The sequence below is a fragment of the Tachypleus tridentatus genome, chromosome 7 (assembly GCF_004210375.1).
Source record: "Tachypleus tridentatus isolate NWPU-2018 chromosome 7, ASM421037v1, whole genome shotgun sequence".
Taxonomy (NCBI): domain Eukaryota; kingdom Metazoa; phylum Arthropoda; class Merostomata; order Xiphosura; family Limulidae; genus Tachypleus; species Tachypleus tridentatus.
Window position 1 is genome coordinate 152,941,708 of NC_134831.1, and position 19,482 is coordinate 152,961,189.

The window sequence follows — 19,482 nt, forward strand, 5'->3', positions numbered from 1 at the left end:
CGAATAAGATGGTCCGTAGTGGAGCACTGTCGTAGAAACTCACACTGAGTGAGTGAGAGGAAGTTGATTGATTAAAGGAACCAAATAAGATAAGCATTAACCATCCTCTCCAAAATCTTACAGAGACAACTCATCAATAATTTGGAGGAAGCCTGGAATCTTTCTGAGGCTTAGAGAAAGGGAGAACAACAGCCCAGTGCCAAGCATTCTCCTACCAGACCCACTTAAAAATAGAACAGCTACAGAGGCAGAAGAGAGATAGCGAAGCATCTCATAATGAATATCATCGCGTCCAACTGATGTACTGCCAAACTAATGAAGAACAAACTCAAGTTCCATCAGTGTAAAGGGACGATTATAGTCATAGAGAAATTGGCCCAAAAGGAAAGAAGAGATCACTCTGCAAGAGATTTCATCACCAAGAAGGTAAGGGATGAAACAAAAGTGCTAAATGCATTTGAAAACTTTCACCAAGAGTATCAGCAATGCTATGGGCATCAGCAACTTTCTGGCCATCTGAGAGCAAGATTGAAAGGACGATGAAAGTATACTGCCAACTGACCTTCCGAATCTTGTCCTATATGATTTTGGAACTGGCGATAGAAGAGATGCTAGTTGTGAACTTAATCCAAAATTTCTTCTGGCTTTAACATCCTACCTGCCAAGCATGTGCATGGACCTGCTGAAAAGAAATGGAGTATGAAAGTGTGGAATACCTACTTAAGGTATCCCAGACCCATTTTTGAGCCTTTCCTACCATTTAGTAGACAGGATTCCACCCCAGATGAGAATAACATGGAAAACATGTTAAGGGTTAAGAAATAGATTGAGCAATGGCCTGGACAATGCAGTCAGTTACTGCTGCCACACAGTCATCTATCAATGGCTTACAAACAATGGCAGGATCAAGTTCTGAGAGAACATTGAAAGAGGGCTAGTTGACCTTGTCCAGCTTCCACTGAGGCACACAGGTTGGGTGGCATCAACCATGACCAGTCTCCCTCAAAACAACAGGGAAATAATCATTGCCCCAAGAATCAGTATCAACCCTCCAAGAAAACTGAAAGGGAACAGATAAAAAGAACAATAGCAGTAAAAGACTAACTAAGTACATTAAAATAAGTATATGAACCTGTATTAAACAGAAATAGTTTGTGATCTGAAAGCATATGCTCTGCAGAACAACCCCTACCATCAATATCAGCATCACTCCAGAGGAGATTATGTCCATTAGTCCCCCAGGAATAAAAAGGGAGACAGCAACTGTTCAATGAGAGAATGAAAGTCCAGTTGACCATAAGTCTCTCCAGGAGATAGGTAGACAGAACAAACAATGTTGGTACGACCCAAGGAAGCATGGATGGCTACAGCCTCCAAGGATGTATCAAGTGGCAAAAACAGAATAGGTATGTGCTGGTCGACCAGTAATAACTCCCCTCCAAGCACGTGTCCATCACATAACCTGCCATTTCTGTACAAAGAAAACTAGAAAGGTGACTTTATTGAAAGGTTTCAAAAATGTTTTCTGTAAGGAAATACACACACAATAAGAATCATTCAAATCCTCAATATCATCTATATTAGAATGGAAATATCAACAGTTCCACTGTATCAAAGTGGCCAATTTTATTTAGGTGGAGAAAAATTGGTTGAAGATCCCTTCTTTTTTGACCACATCATTTTTCTTTAGTCAAAGGAGGTCTATCAACCTCCATGGATCCTGTCCTAGGCCAAGTGGGAAAGTCTCTGTCAGTGGAAATAGATAGCATTAACTGAGGGCATGAACAAATAATCATTTTGCATTTCAGGGCTGAAGAAAAAGACAGACCCGTGCAGACACCAGAAGTCAGAGCCAAAGGAAATGGATCCAGGGAGCAATTGAAAGAGTGTTGGGAACAAAGATTGGAGTAGATGTTGACTCATCAACTCTTTTAACCGTGGAGGGCAAAAGACTCTTTCTGTGTTTGAAGAACAACTCTGTTGGAGACACAGAGAGATCTGTCTGCACTTCCACTGTAACAGTGGAATGGAATGCAGAAACATATGTCCGAGATGGAGTGGGGGACAGCAACTTCCAAGCCTCTGGGTAGAAGATATTGTTCACTGTCTTTAAACCTTACACCTCTTTCTCCTCCACCCACTTAGGGCAAGAATGAAAGTATGAGGAGTGTAAACCACTGCAGTTAATGCAGAATGGTTCCAGTTTGTAGTCATAGGCATCATGGTCTTTGCCACCACAACAAGCACATGTTAAAAAACCATAACAGGATTCTCTGAGTGACATTGCAAACATCTGAGAGGTGTGGGGATATATGGCCACATCTTACAGTTCAAGTAACCTGCCTCGATAGTGGTACATGGATATAGTGATGTAAACACCAAAATAAGAACACTGATAGACTGCATTATTCCATCCTTACAAATAGAGATATGGTGCACCCAGAAACACCATGGCTGGAGAAACTAGCAAGGATCTCAAACTCAGGAATGTTCTTCAGTTCCCTCTCAACTATAACTCTTCTTCAGGAAGTCAGAGTAGCATGGGGAGTAACCTCAATGGGTATATTTCCAATGCTTTTTGACTTTAGGAGGAGTTTAGTGTGTTGTGATGAAGATGTTTCCACCAAGATATCTCTTGAGCACAACTTCCTTACTGAGTTCAGAGAGTCAGCAAGCCCCTCTAATCCCTTTCAAATGAAAAAGGGACACATTTGCCCTAATGATTTCTCAGATAAGGAATGTAAAATAAGAAATTAAGGAATGGAATCCAGTTGTTTTGGTGACTATGCAACAGAGGCATCCATATGTGGTTGTTTACCAATTATCTGCTTTTCTCAATTTTTTTCAGTTTTACTTATTTTTTCATGGATGGGAGTGTCCATAATAAATATAATACATTTCAGTGCCCACTGTCCCCACCCATCATGGAGCTTATGAGGGGATGCACTGCAATGCCAAACAAGAACACTACAATAATGCTAGGGTTTCATGAGCACTATACCCAACCAACAGCATCAGACACACCAGTATGAGAATGTAACACTGGTATTTGGTTGACCTTAGTCCGAGTAGATCAGTCAATTCACTCTGGGAGGGCCATCCAAAGGCTGTCCATCTACAGGAATTCAAAGCCAAAATGGTGTGTTAGGGTTGGACCCCTCAACCACCAGAATCCTCTCTTCCCCATCACAGGTCACCACGCATGGCAAACACATGGGTAGATGTTTAGATCCCAGATGAAATAACCTGAAGGTGCAGAAACTTTTCTGGAAGGTCCCATTCCCACACACAGGAATTCACCTCAAGGTGCAGACAAAATATAAGAAAGTCTTTAAAACTGATATACTTAAGTGTTTCTAAAAGTTATCTCACCATTTTCATTACACAGAAAACAATAAAATACAACAAAAGTAGCAATTTTCTGAAAAGTCAAAGCTAAAGCATTAGTGTCAGTTTTAGAACAAATTTAAGAAATTACCTAAACAAGTAGGTTAACATTAAATCTACAGAAAACTAAAGAACCAGTTGGAAGTAAGAAACAAAACAGTACACTCAGGATTAATCACAGACTATACAATAGGCATGATGCATAAATGGTTAAATTAAGAAAAATAATTTCACCAGGTTATAAATTGCTAAGCTTTAGACTAAAAAGTTAACATTTGAATATGCAGCTTTTTGTTCATCCACACAAAATTATCACAAATTGAAATCATGATTTCATCAATGATTAACAACACCACTGACAAGTGCCAATCAAGAGTAAAACAAAAGAAAAAATTCTAGGATTGTACAAATACTATAACAACACTAACCCTATGAAGATAGATCCATTTTTTGTTATACCAAAATGAGTGTTTTGGAGCCCACCAGAATCCTGAACTTTTCTTCCATCACTAACCAAATTCCCTGAAAAAATAGTTAAGAAGAACAAGTAAATTCAAACTCCAATATTTCCTGGTTATAATCTTATAAATATATTCAATACTTAAAATTATAAAAATATTAGAAAATGTAGAAAGTAAAATTAACACAAACACTAATATGTAAAATTTTTAAATACTGCTTAGACATAAATGTTTATTATATGGTGTAATTAGTCTTCAGTTTGTATATGAAGGAATGCTGCAAATTTTTTTACTTGAGTAATGATGGATTATTTACTTCACACTTGAACTTATATATCACATTTCTAGAATATGTAGAAATTATATTTATCTCAATTACGTAATTTCCATGAATTATGCATAACACAGAAGTATTGTTAATGGAAGTTACTGGTTTTTATCTACTTATGGTTTCTAGATGGTTGTTGAAATACATTCTTCCAAGTTATTTGGCTTGAAATATACACACACACACATACATATACGGACCTTACAACTGTACAATTATTTGATATGGTAGCGAACTTCAAACACTGTAATTATAATGAATATTTAGTAAATATCTGATACAGTTCATGGTAACTTACTGTAGTTATTGGCTGTTTGATGGCATTATTTCAAGATGTAAAACATTAAGCTGCAAATGGAGATTTGTTTGAGAATATAGTAAATATTGATAGTTTGTGTGTAACTAAATTTTTATATGTAATGCATAGCAAAGGGCAAATATATTCCAAGACTAAACCACAACCACCACTAAGCACATGTACAATTTTACCAGTAGAAAAGTAGCCTTTCCAAATCAACCATACACATCTAAAACATCTTTGATATAAACATTTACATCTTTCAAAGTTATTATTCTACAAATATATGTAATAAAATTGAGTATTATGTGTATTGATTTCTTTTTTACTCTTTCACTTCATACATGATATAGGGGGTGGCTCCCTAAAGACACTGATCGTATAGTGTACAAAGCACTATCTACTAGTTACACTTATCTAATGTTGATCTATTATTAACTGGTAATTTTTTGTTTCACCCTGTACTTAAGCTGTATTTGTAACAAAGTTAACTTGAATGGGTAGTGACAATGTCATTTACATGAGAATTGTGATGTTTTAGAGCTTACATAAAACACAAAAGACACAAACTGACTTTTCAATACCCCTTGGACCTTCACAGCACCTTATTTAGTATTCAACAACAGGTTTAGATGTAATACAACAAACCTTTTTTGATGTAGGCTGGCAAGTCAATAAGAAGAAGAAGACGACTGAGAAGAAATACAAATGGATCATTTTGAGTAGATTTTTATTTTGGTTTGGCTCTGCTTTATTTTTGCATAAACCTACACGAGAGCTATCTGCACTGATTTTTCTTTTCCTTGCAAGTCTAACATGCATGCTTTCTTTGTGCATTATTATGTTTGTACAGCCTAAGTAAAGGTTTTAAAATGTCCTTGAACTAATCTTTTACTGTTTAAAATGATTTTTGTCCAGATTTTCTATTAGAGTTTTGTACTATTGTTTGCAATCCCTATTATGAATTTTGTGGTTCATAATATACAGTTTTTTATTTTACTTTCTAATTTTAACATATCACAGTATAATAGCCCTTTCCATTTGTATGATTAGATATTCTGTTTTCTTACCATAGTAGAACTCATGAAATCATTCTTGGAAGAGTCCATACTTTGTCATGAATCTACCTAAAGACTTGCTTTTATAGATATAAATTAGATTTTTATCAAAATGTCAGTAACTTCAAAAGCATGATCAAGACTATAGAGTACAATTAACTACACACATATAAATTCAAAAATATTCAATTAAAATTGGACTAAATATCTATATATGTATTATTCAATAAAGATGAAAATATATACATATATGCACACACATGTAAAATTTTATTTACCATAAAACTTAGTTAATTATAAAAGACTTAAAACACCTACATAAAAAGACACAAACTGACCCTCTGAACATTGTTGCAATAAGATGAGTTGACCAGAAAATATTTTAACAGGTTTTAATAATACATATTATAATGAATAAGGCCATAAAAACAAAATCTGACACAGCACAGTAATAAGATTCAGTCATATCTTGCAAAATGACAAAATGAGCAAAATCAGTGTTTTTAGGTCATGAAAATGATACAACCGAAAAGGATATTACCATAATACCCTGATGAACTTACAGGTAATACATGTAAAAAAAGAGTGATCTGTAAAAAAAAGAAAAAGTGTAAAATACACCTAGGTACAAACACTGAAAAACTGAACATACACAGAATATCTCCCCCCAAAAGGCAATCTGTGATGCAAGTTAAAAAAGGTGCATGCATAAAAACAAAGACACAAACTAATGTGAAATTATACAGAAAAGAAAAAAAAGAGATGCAAGTCCATGCATAATAAGGGAAAGAACTGCACTATGGCAGAAGTCTTCCAATCCACATCCATTGGAAAGAACATCAAGTCTACAGTAGGTAGAATGTCTATATATACCATCTACACTGGCAGAAAACCATCACCTTACTTTAAACTGAGTAGAATTGAGCACACTCAAGATTAATCCTCCATGGTCCAACACCCCAGCAGCTAGAAGCTAGCAAGTGGCAGGAACTCCTATACTCCAGTAGAATAGTGTGTGTGCAGGAAGTGTTGGAGAGCTTAGTGGAATGCAATGCCAGACACAGTACAGTGGATGAGCCCAAAACTTTATTTTGCAAAGCACACCATTCCTGATACAGCAAAACAATAGAGTGGCAAGGATGAACAGCAATATCCTTCTGCTTTACTCATGTTAATCTGAGTGAATGGTCCACAGTGAATTTATTTGTGATGTACAATACTGCAAAGAAAAACCTGCCAGTGACCTTCTAGAACACCCCCTCTCAACTTGAATGGTTGTATAATGCGAGTTTAAGAATAGGTATACCTGGTCAGGCAATACTCACCAGAGTGGGATTCATATATGTGAGAAAAGTTCCAACAGAAGAAAGGATTAAAAAAAGAAAAAGAGTACCTTACCCACTCACAGAGTAACCATGGAACTTAAGATAGCAATGGGAGCTAGACAGCATCCTGTAGACCAGAAATGGCCATATGATGGCAGCATTAAATATATTCTCTCAAGGATGAAGGAGGCACATAGCCAGGGTCAAGGTAAAGTGATGGATTTGATGGGAATAGATTTGAAAAAGATGACAATCAAAGAAGAAAGGAAACAACAAGCCAGAAAAATCAGTAACAAAATCCAACTCATAAAAGTAATAGGAGAAATATCATGGGAAAAGGAAGGACCCCAATAAATAAACAAATGGAAACCAAAACCACAGAAGGAAGCAGCATGAGCCATGTAACACAAAGCCTGCACAAGACCTAAGAGGAGATCCATACTGGGAAAAAAAAAAACATGAAGGTGAAAAATGGAAGGGAGTGAAGTGATGACAAATTTACTCTCACGTGCAGCTGAAATCAATCCTGGTTGAGGATGACATACAACCTGTGATATAATGTGAGAAAGAACAAATCTGAATATCACTGTCCACACACCAAGAGGAGGACGATGAACGCCTTTAACCCTAGGAATACTTCATACTGTGATTTATAGCACCAAACATCTTTAACAATATCTTGTTCAAACACTAAAACTCATATGTGAAACTGTTTGAAATCAGACAAGCACATTTCTAAGGATATGTAGTTTCAGAAAAAAAATTGATATTTTGTACTTTTTTAAATACAAATGTATTTAATTTAGCTACTTGCACTTGCACTCTGAATAGTTCACCTGCAAAGAGACTTGTTCATTAAGTATAAAAATACTAATTTTTATTTTACAATTTCATATTTTCATTGCATAATCTTTAGAATCTCCTAAATGAATATCAAAAGTTTTTTAAGGTACATGTTTACATTTTATTTGCTATTTTTTCTACAGCATAACTAACTCTAGTTATCATCATCAATGTACAATGCAATGACATGTATAAAATAAAGAATTAAAAATATGATCACACTTATTAAACCTTCAATGTTTATTTTATTGACATTTTCAAAGATTGACAAGCATAATTTCACATCTTCATCTTATAACTTATTATACATTTTTAATGTTCTGTTTTCCTCTCCTGTACTTTATTTTTGATTATTTATGTTGACACACATCAACAAGTGCCTGCAGACAATGTTACATTAACCTTAGCTGTTAGGCTTAGTCCTTCTTGTATCATATTTTTTGCAATTGTGTCTCAAAAAGCTGTTTTAGCAATTTACAGTATTTATTAATTTAAATAATGATTAAACCTTTTAATTATAAACCATAAAACATAAATAATACATGTTTAACTAAAATATAAAAGTTAAATTTAAATGCAATCTAACTATCTATGAGGTAATACATAAGATAAGGTAAAATTTCCAAGTGCTACAGACACCATTCTCAACAATGGACATATACTTATTTTAACAGTGCTGAACATAAATCTATATATACCACATGTGTCAAGTATAAAAAAAATGACCTTGAAGAGCAAAATATGCTCTTTCTATGGGTTATAAGCATGATATTCAACTTAAAACAATCACCAAGAGACCAAGCTTATTGTTTATGCAAATTGGTGTGGCACAGCTTGATCTTAGGAATGTTTATAACAATTTCCTTTTGAAACCAGTTTTAGGAACTTGTATTAAGCAACTGGAGAAGGAACTGTATGTACATGTAGTTTATTGCCAGCAAGAAAGACATTTTTAAAAATAGTTGTTTTTTGTATACAAAGTCAAATGTTCAGTTGCTATAGCCATTTGCACCTCAAGTGAGAGCAAATGTGAAGTTTTTAATTATTCTTTGAGCAGTTTCTTTGAAAATAAAGAAATAAAATTTAGACAATACAAGACTTTGAAACATAATGTACTTGATAACAAAGATTTCATTGTATCTGAAAACGACTAGTATGGGTATTAAAACTTTTAATAAAATAGAGAGCAACGTTTCAACCTGAAGATGACCTAAGAAGGTCAAAACATTGTTGTCTACTTTATTTTAATAAACGTTTTAATACCCATAGCAGCCATCTTGAGATACATATTCACTTCAAGTGGGTTTCTCATCATCACAAATTTCATTAAAATACACTGAGGATAAAGTGGTTTAGTTGAATTTTAAATACAAGTCAGTGACATTTTTTGACATGTGTAGAAAGATACTTAAATATGGTAATGGTTATTATAAGGTTAAGGAGAGATGGCATAAGAAAGAAGAAGACAGGGGTTCAGAGGTAGGAAATGTGATAGCATGGAGAATAATAATGAGTTTCTAATCAGAAAGAGTAATAAGACACGAGGGATAGCAAGACCTGAAGGAACAAAACAAAAGAGTGAGGAACAGAGAACCAAAGAAAAAGCAAAATTCATGAGATAACCAGCAACAGTGGATAACAACAGGCTCTTATCAAAAAGCCAGATAAAAAAAAGATGTTATTTGTGGAGGAATAAGATGGAACACATGATAACCATGATGAGAAGACCAACAACCATAAATAAACCACTTACAATGGTAAACTGACATGTAGAAAAGGCACACAGAATGAAAAACTTAGGAAAGCAAATTACAGGTATAGTTTAACAAGGAACCAGACAAAAATTATATATGAAGAGAGAGCATTGGAAGGAAAGGGAGCAGCACACCCAACTAAGGTTGTCTGAGGAGGGTAACTGAGAGGGGCACAGGAAGAAAAGTAGGAGCATATGCAGAAGTGGAAACCATAGTTGTGCCAGGCAAAGAAGTACTGTCAAAAAGACTTGATATGAACAGGCTTATACAGCTGCGAGTATAATGTGAGAGAAGATGGATGGGAGGATATGTACAAAGGTAGCATCTGTCCATTTGTAATTCATGTGGACAGTAAATGCATCCAGTTCTGAAGTAATCCCCTGTGAACACAGCCAACAGAATACCTGTTGACAGACCACTCTGTGAGATGAATGTTTTTGGGGGCATAATAAAAGATTGATCAGATTCATGACATCTTGTATGTGATATTCCATCAATCAAATGTAATGGCAATGGATCAAAAACAGGAGGTCCAATATGTGAAAACAAAAAGACATTGACCCAATACCCCTTGCCAAGAGATCTACTAGGCAAACATACAGTTGTCAGAATGGATCATAAAGATAGTTCTAAGGAGTTTATATGCAAAGATGATCCAAAACAGAACAATGGGTATAAACCTCTTACATGTCTAGAAACACACCCCAACCAATAAGAGAAGCAACAATGAAAAGGTGCATCTGCATCTCTAGACAAGGAAAAGGAAGAGAAGCACACCTATTTTGGTGTTGTTTCTATTCAACTGCCTGGCAAAGTATACAAAAAGGAAAAGAAAAGATAGATAGGGACATCCAATGGATTCTAAATGAGATTCCACTAACTTTTTAAAGCCCACTGAGGAGGTTTCACATAGACTCAACCAAGAAGAATGAAGACCTCCAAAAGTGTCCACATCCCCAAAAGAGATGGAACCTCTTAAACAGTTGGATAAAAAGAGGAAGAAACAGTTCAAACCAGAAGCTCCAAAAATCACAAGTACAAAGGAGAAGGCTGGTCAAGCTAAGATGAGGACTGAAAAATACCACAATATGAACAAGGTACTAATAATGGAGAGGAAGAACTTCTATATTGTGACCAACTAACCTACTAGTGCAGCTTCTTAAAAAAGAAACTGATTGTCAATGTAAGAAGTGGTATGCAAAGAAGGTCTAGAACTTCCTCAGGCAGATGCTGAATGGAAATGGGATCCCACGAAGGGGATAAGACAAGAGGAGAAGAAAAAACGAAGAATGAATTTTTGTGAGAGAACATGTAAAAGTAAAGGGTTTTTTTGTTTGTTTTTAATTTCGCACAAGGCTACTCGAGGGCTATCTGCGCTAGCCATCCCTAATTTAGCAGTGTAAAACTAGAGGGAAGGCAGCTAGTCATCACCACCCACCGCCAACTCTTGGGCTACTCATTTACCAACGAATAGTGGGATTGACCATCACATTATAACACCCCTACGGCTGAAAGGGCGAGCATGTTTAGCGCGACTGGGATGCGAACCCACGGCCCTCGGATTACGAGTTGAACAACTAAATACGCTTGGTTATGCCAGGCCGAGAATTAAAGGGTCTCTGGTGACACTTCCATAGGTGGCGTGTGTGTGTGTAACAGATGGGATAGATATGTAAAACAATTACTTGTTTCCTCCTCCTGCTGTTGTAGACTGGTTGCACAAAAACGGTCTCAAGTTTGAAACTTGATCAAACACAAGTCTGCACAATAAGTGTGTTGCAAAACTCAAAACCTTACAGGTCTAACATACAATATTTATGAAGCTAGCATTAATGCATTAAAAACAAAAACTGGTTTCATTTTTAAGCCTATTTAAAAAAAACATGGCTGGGAAAATTTTTTGGAAGTTGAAAATTTTTCAAAAATTGTAGTTTATTTAAATATTAAAGTATTTGTTACAATAAGTGAGTTTAGAGAAAATGAAGCTCAAAAACTGGAAGACAAGATACTTTGTTTTTTAATCCACTGGGGTTATTAACATAAATTGTTTGGTTTCTGTAATGTGAAATTCAACTAACATACTACATTATATTTTTACACAAGACGTCAGACAAAAGAAGGAATTCATTTTTTATCATAAACATTTTGTGAGATACAAGGAAGTTCCTTTAGGTAGTATTGTGTATTTATCTGCTGTGCAAAATTTTATTAACTGCTGTGTTATAGTGAAGTGTAGTCTGTTTTATATTTTTACTGATTGGTTGGTATATAAAAAAAGATTTGCTGACAATTTATTTTTACCTGAATTATATATATATGTGTGTGTGTGTGTGTGTATGTGTATATAAAAAATAACTTCATAAAGTATTTCACAAAGAGATTCTAACATTCTAACTGCTGACCAGGACAAATTTCATGAAATTCATAAATATACTGAAATATTTGTCCTTGTATTCAGGCTTAAATTTCTCTCCTGGTACAAATTTTAAATCAACCTTTGTTTTTTTTCCCCCAAGATGTAAAAGCATTACACAGTGCTTGCACCATTCATAAAGTTAATATTTTTGTTGAATATTTTTTAAGAACTTTGGTGGGTTTAGTACTGTATTTACTACATATGTACACACACATATTATAATAATCACAGCAAAGTATTATTGAACTCAGACTTCTAGCAATGTCAATCTGAGTATCTTTTTATTTGTATATGTAATGTAACAAATTAATTGAAATGTGGTATGTCATATTTCAGATTGTTGTTTTTTTATTACTATTTATTTCACCGATATTTATACCTAATGTTTTTACATGGTCTACAAACAAAAGTTATGAGTTCAGAAATGGAGAGAAAATAAGAAGGATGCTAGAATTTTGTTTAAATGTGGAGGTTATGCCTAAAGAACATCATGCAGAAGTGATAACTACTAATACTACAGTTAGTAGAGATTCACCTAATAATTCAAATATTGTTGACAAAAAATATATTGAGGTCCAAGAAATACTGCACTTAAAAAAAGTAAGGATGTGTATTTTATACAGAACTGTTTTCAAATAGTGCACTATATGCAAGTTTAATAGAAGCTATTGTTCATGTTTGAAAAAAGTCATCAACATTTTCATTTGCATTTCCCAGTGATGGAAAAAGTTTTTGAAGATCATGTTAAAATCAACCAAATAAATTAGGAACTTGGTGACAAGGATTAGCTAGTTTAGTTAAGGAAAAGATTTATTTTTCATTTCCCATACAGATTATTCAGTTCAAACACAGAGTCTTGTATATCAATTTTGTCAAGTGACAGTGGCTGGAAAAATGAATTTTCATAGTGAAAACTACATGATAAATTGCCTGCTTACAAAATAATGATTATCACAAAGAGTGCTATCAGAAATAGCAATATTTAAAGAGAACGCCTGCTCATTGGAGCTGGTAAGAATTCACAGCTACATAAGAAATAACAGCTTAAGTGAAATATTGAAAGGATGTATTTCACCAAATGTTCTAAATGATTCTGTTCCTGAGCAAGAGAAAATTTGTACTTGGGGGCATTTCACACAAAATCAGGTAATCACTATGGAACTTTTCCTAAAATTATATCAAGACAGTTCTTCAGAATCATATTGCTAAAGTAAGAAAATATCAAAATTATAGAAAATGACTTCAAGCTCACACTGTTTCTGCAGACTTTCAGAATGTGTTCATCCAAAGTACGTCACTGAATATTATCAGAAAGATTAAAATCTAAATATTTCTTGTGGTACTTCATGCCACCCCTGATTCTTTTCATGTGAAGTGCAATCTTTCTGAGATATGCTTAATATAACAATACATATTCTGCTATGAAAGGAAGATTTCTAGTTTGCTGACTTCAATAATAAAAAAAACAAGATGAGATGTCATTAATCTATCATAAACATACTGAAAAACAATCCACTATGGAACTACAGGAGTCAGTGTGTACAACAATGGTTTGAATACTATACTTTTCTGAATATAATATTCATTTTTTCACTAAAAAATTATCTGGAGGAGGTTAGAGTGAATATAGTGATGGTAACTTTTTTTTTTTTTAACAGAGTCCAGACCATCTTTTTCCAACATATGTTCTGAACAATACAGTACGCTGACTAGAAATGTTGCATTTCATTGGTATGCTGCATTAATTATCTCTATTTCTAAGACATAAATGAGAATTATTTTAAATTTTCACCATTTCAGTATCTTTAAATGTAGGTTTTGAAGTAAAAAGATCAAGAAGCTAAGTTTTGGGTGCTTTAAGATTTATTTAAGTTAACACTTTGAAATGTTTAGAAATACAAAACTAGTTATCACTACACAAATCATTTTAATAGAACCTTCAAATTATGAGTCCAAGTCATTCTCCTTAAATAGTTAGTGCTACTTCTCTACCAGCTGTAAGTGGGTTTATAAGAACATTTATTTGTCACCCACAACTGAAAAATAGAAAACACTGAAGTGAGCTTACTTTTCAAGATTTTACAGATGTCTAACATTTGAAAATACTTATTTGCAAGCTATAATTAAAAACACAGCAAGCACAACATTGAACACAAAAGATTATTTGAGCTCTCTTAACACTCTTATCTTCAAAGGGTTACTTTAATTACAGTATTGCAAAAGTCTAGGTGCATATTATTTAAAACAATAAAACAAATTTACTTTTTATTTATGAATATTAAAGTGCATATTACATATGGAAAATTGTGGTCTTTTTGACACATATAATGATGCTTATATCAGTATTACCAGACCTTCTAATTGTGGAGCTCAGAGATTACAATTGTGTGGTTCAAATACTGTTGTTACTACAAATATTTAATACAAAGACTGGATGCTCATTACACAAGCTTTCTAAAATTAGATTGTCAGCGCACATTAAAATTGCTAAACCAATGGCGAAATACTTGCCACTAATAACACGCACAACTATTGAGTGCCAAGAACTATATTTCTTTTCCAATTGCAAAACACAGTTAAAGGAAATTCAGTCCTACATAAAGTCATCCAAATATATTTTGATGGCAACAATATAGTTAAAATGTTGTTTGCCATAGATCAGTACAATACGGTTCTTAAATCAAATAACAACTTTTGATGTACAAGTACAAAACATCGATAGCATAGTAGCTTTAAAGCATTATGTGATTAGTTTGAAGTTCTTCTATCACAAGTCAATCATACAGCTGAACCAGTTCCATCAGACCTGCTAATTATCTGAAACTGAAATTTCCGAGAAGATTCACAAGAAAATTCCAAAAGTCCAAGTGAGAGAAGAAAAATGCAAAGAGGAATTTTAAAAGTTTTTCACAAGCTTGTTAACTGAGTCATTGTGAGATTAACATAGAAGCTCAACACATCAGTAACTCATTAACTTTTTGCAGTTGTGTTTGGAATTTATTGATACTCAGATTCAAAACCTACGTTCAGCTTTATGCAAAGAATGTAAGAACAATATATTCATGGAAATCACTGAAATGAAACATGTGAAAGTAATTTATAAGGTAAAATTTGGAAATAAATAATTCAAATAATTGTTAAATAAATTTTGAGACCTTCAGTCTGAAAGTATTCTTAATGTCACTGTAACTATGCAGCTTTTCTATAATACACTCATCATTGTTTCTAAAGCTAAAAGATCTTTCAGCAAAATCAACACAATCAAAAGTGTACAAGGATCAACAATCCAACAAGAAAGACTTAATAGTCTTGATTTTTCTAGAAGTTAAGCAAGATCTTAATAGGTCTTTGTGTTTTGAATTTCGCATAAAGCTACACAAGGGCAATCTGCACTAGCCGTCCCTAATTCAGCAGTGTAAGACTAGAGGGAAGGCAGCTAGTCATCACCACCCATTGCCAACACTTAAGCTACTCTTTTATCAATAAACAGTGGGATTGACCTTCATATCCCCACAGCTGAAAGAGTGAGCATGTTTAGTGTGATGGGGATTCAAATCCGCAACCCTCAGATTACAAGTTGAGTGCCTTAACCACCTGGCCATGCAAGGCTATTAGGTCTTTGTACTTTGAAGACATAATTGATGATTTTGCTATAAAATCACTTACTACACTCTCATAGATTGAAAGCCTAATTGATATAATCTCAACAACATGTTTTAAATGAAGTTCTCAATTTATTATCAACTTGAATTTCATGTTATTAATTCCTTTTAAAGGTGGTTGATAAACTTCATCAGTACAATCAACTACTTACAATCATCACTTATGCTGATAAGTGTCACATAGAAAAAACATTAATTCATCAAAACTTATATTAAATTGATTGATGGTACATATATCCAACTAATTAAAATTAGCACTTCCAGTTATTACTGCTTTTGATTATACCAAGTATCCAAATAGTTAAAATATTAGCACTAACATTATTTTTTAAATTAATTCATGGTTGTTTAGCATAAATGATTATTGTCAAGGTTCACAAAATTAATCTACTAATCAAAGTTAATGTTTCCCATAATTATTTTCAATTATTCCAACTATCAAAATCCCATGAGAATAGTCAGTAAGATGAATGTTATAGTTTAATGAGCCAATGATTAATTGTCCATAAAATTTCACTAACTGCCCAGGCTCTAATTCTTTAACTTCTAAAACTTCACACATGTAGTAAAATAATAACCAAAGTAGTATACTGTATACTTACCTAAGCAAGCTCCAGTATGTGTGTTGAAAAATCCAGCATTTATTGCCACTAGACAGTTTTTTTGTTTTGCAGAATTAACAACAGTATCTCTAATCTTCAGTTCACAACCTCCAATCTGTTTAGGTTCAAGAATAGAAATAGTCCGCAATGGATCTGATACAATGCTATAATGTCCTTTGACATATCTATTCTTTACCTTTTTGATAAATCTCTTGAGCAAAGGTTCCAAAACTGTGGAAGTGTCTGATGGAACAAGTTCATATGGAATACCATTATAATGAGCAGGTTGGCATTCTCGAATCTGTCTGTGATTCAAGTGGGAGCCATGTTGTTTTGTGTATGGAGTCAGGTAATCTTCACTGTAAAAATGAGGTCACACAATAACTTTTATAAACCAGGGAATTTCAAATTAATTTAATTTAAAACTAGATTATCCACTATATTTTAATTTTTCTTAAGTTTTTACATATGTTCAGACTATTTAACCTAATTTATAAACGTCACATAAGATATCAGTCTCCTCAAGGCATACTTGTGTGTTATGCAGGGGTATCATGCATTTTATACATTCTCATATCAATGTCAAAATTTTTTATTGATTCTAAATCTATGTGCTCTTAATTCACAAAAGGTGCAGTTCAGGAAATTCTTTACTTCATCCTAACTGTATTAGTTCCTTTGCTGTTCTCTAGAAATATTTCCTGCTCTACCCATAGACATTGCAAAATTGCTGCACATTATGTAAGAAGATCAATGACAGCATTGTCATTTGCTGCTAGGGCATGACAGATACCTGAACATGAAAGGAGAATGACCAGTCATGTGGATAGCATTAGTCTTTAAGTGTAAATCTAATGTTTTCTGTTAAATATAAAATGTTACATTTTAACATTTTCCTGAAAACCTCAAGTGAGTTAATTGACAGAAAATATTTTGACTGATTCACCAGCACAGCATAGACAGCCATATTGAGTCAAGAAAGCAAGAATGTACACTGTCTGTCCACTGAAGTATATAAATAATTTTCATTTTTAATTACATATCTGATCCAGTCTGTTTATTTCTTTGCTTGAAAGCAATTAGTTTAGTTAAATTCAGACTTACACCATGACTGCTGATCTTCCATTTATACAGTCTTTGTAAAGCTCAATTTATTCTGAGAATACCACAAATTATTAAAGAAATTTTGGTACCAATACCACAGGTTATTTTTGCAATGTTTCATTTTTTTTCTTTTTTGTTAGCATGTATTACTCTTATGAGAACTCTGGAGTTAAGAAAGTGTAAAGATATTTCATACTGAAAGAACTGCATTTTATGCAAGATTTACTAACTTTGTTCTTCAAATATATAAAAAGCTAAAATTACAGTAAAATTATTAAAATTTATAAAAGGAAATTAAGGTAAAATAAAGTTTAATATTTGAAATAAAAACAAATAGCATTAAATTCAATTTTTACATTTAGTCTACAGCAGTAAGAGAAAAACTACAGTAATACAAGTTGTAAAGGACTTTCTGTAGCATAATTATAATTATCATAACTTGCCAGGATAACTAACGGATAAGTTCAAAAATCAGCATTAGTCACCTGAAATTGGCCTTTCAAGTCCTTGTTTCAAGTTATTTGACATTATAGCCGTTTTCAGAAAGAAAAGTAATACAAGTTTTAAAAGTGCGTGTTTTCTTACAGCAAAGCCACATCGGGCTATCTGCTGAGCCCACCGAGGGGAATCGAACCCCTGATTTTGAGTTGTAAATCCGAAAACATACCGCTGTACTAGCAGGGAGCAGTTTCAGAAGACTTGTAGTAAAATTTTAATTATTATAACTCGCCAGGATGACTAATTGGTAGTTCAAACAGCAGCGTTAGTCACCTGAAGTTGGCCTTTCCAGTCCTGGTTTCGAGTTATTTAACATTACGGCCATTTTCTAATTTCAAATTGAACTATATGTACTTTGATTCTTAAAAGGTAATCTCATTAAAAAAGGTCTAACATATAAATAAAAAAAACATAAATAGAATTAAAAAGATTAATGGCCTTTAAAAAACTTTAAAATATTTCTAAGGTGAACAGTGTCATCACCAATAACACTGTCTAATGTTACAGATACACCTTGGGACAGAACATGTTTAAAATGGTATGGTTGTTGAGAGTCGTAACAATGACATGATAGTAAAATGTGACTTATTGTAACCTGAGTGTTATACACACAACGAATTGGTGCATCAGTTCCAGATATAAGAAAATGATGAGTTAAAAAAATGTGACCAATGCGTAGTCTAGTTAGAACTTCCTCTTTCCAATCCTTATGGAAGCAAGACGGCTAAAGTTCAATAAATGGTTTTATTTGAAAAAGATTATTTTTACGTTGCTCACTCCAAGTCAACTGCCAACTGACATGGAGCCAAGCCTTGAATACAGGACTAAAGTCCATATATGGAACAGAAACAGCAAAAATAGTGCCAGAGCAGACAGATTTAGCTGCAGTGTCAGTGAGCTTGTTCCTGCAAATACCAACGTGGCCTGGTATCCAGAAAACCTAGATAGAAGTAGATGTTAAAGAGATATGGGACAGTTGGTTTTGAATATCAGCAAGAACAGGGAAAGAACTAACATGAAGAGATTCAAGGGCCTGTAGAGAATGAAGCAAGTCAATATAAATAATGCAATTTGAGTACTGCTTAGCTTCTATATAATCCATGGCAAGAGAAATGGTGTACAGTTCAGCAGTAAACACAGAAGCTGTAGAGGGGATTCTGCGTGCAACCACTGAACCAGAACAAACCATGGCAGAGCCCACACAGTCGCCTGATTTCAAACCATCTGTATAAATAGGAATGAAAGGATGGTTTGAAAGATGTTCAGCAAATAACAGATAGTATTTCCAATCAGGAGTGTCTGCTTTTCTCAGATGACTTAAAGACACATTTTGAGGCTGTAATAAGCCAAGGTGGGATGGGCTGACCAGTGGATACATCAATGTTATCACTGGACAGACTCAATTCATCCAATTACATCTGGATACGAAGGCCAAAAAAAGCAATGGCAGATCATCTGTTCTGAAGAAGCATGGCCTATCAAAAAAGAAAAACACAACCCCAGGTGGGATGCTTTGGTGAGGAATGAAGTTTTGAAGCATACAGTAAAGACAGTTACAAACGGCAGAGGTGCAGAGGAGGTTCATGAGACTCTGTGTATAAGCCCTGAACTGTGAAAATGCAGAAAGCCCCGGTGCAGATCTGAAGTCCCTGATGATGAATGAGGTCCAGCATCTTCAAGGTCAATGTCCTAGTAGAGCCATAGACCAGAGACCCATAGTCTAGTTTTGATCCAATAGGAGAACAA

General features: G+C 34.0%; 1 protein-coding gene across 4 annotated transcripts in view; it reads right to left on the bottom strand.

The window, feature by feature from the left end:
* Positions 1 to 19,482, bottom strand: part of LOC143256926 (N-acetylglucosamine-1-phosphodiester alpha-N-acetylglucosaminidase-like) — an 86,324-nt gene that overhangs the window by 57,721 nt on the left and 9,121 nt on the right. For all 4 annotated transcript variants that reach the window (XR_013031611.1, XR_013031610.1, XM_076514813.1 and 1 more), the window contains exons 2-3: positions 16,135 to 16,493; positions 3,816 to 3,909 (exon numbers count right to left, since the gene is read on the bottom strand). Coding sequence is in view for 2 of the 4 variants with exons in the window: in XM_076514813.1 (XP_076370928.1) it covers positions 3,816 to 3,909; positions 16,135 to 16,493 (453 nt within the window). In the remaining 2 variants the exon portion in view is untranslated. The remainder of the gene's footprint in view (positions 1 to 3,815; positions 3,910 to 16,134; positions 16,494 to 19,482) is intronic.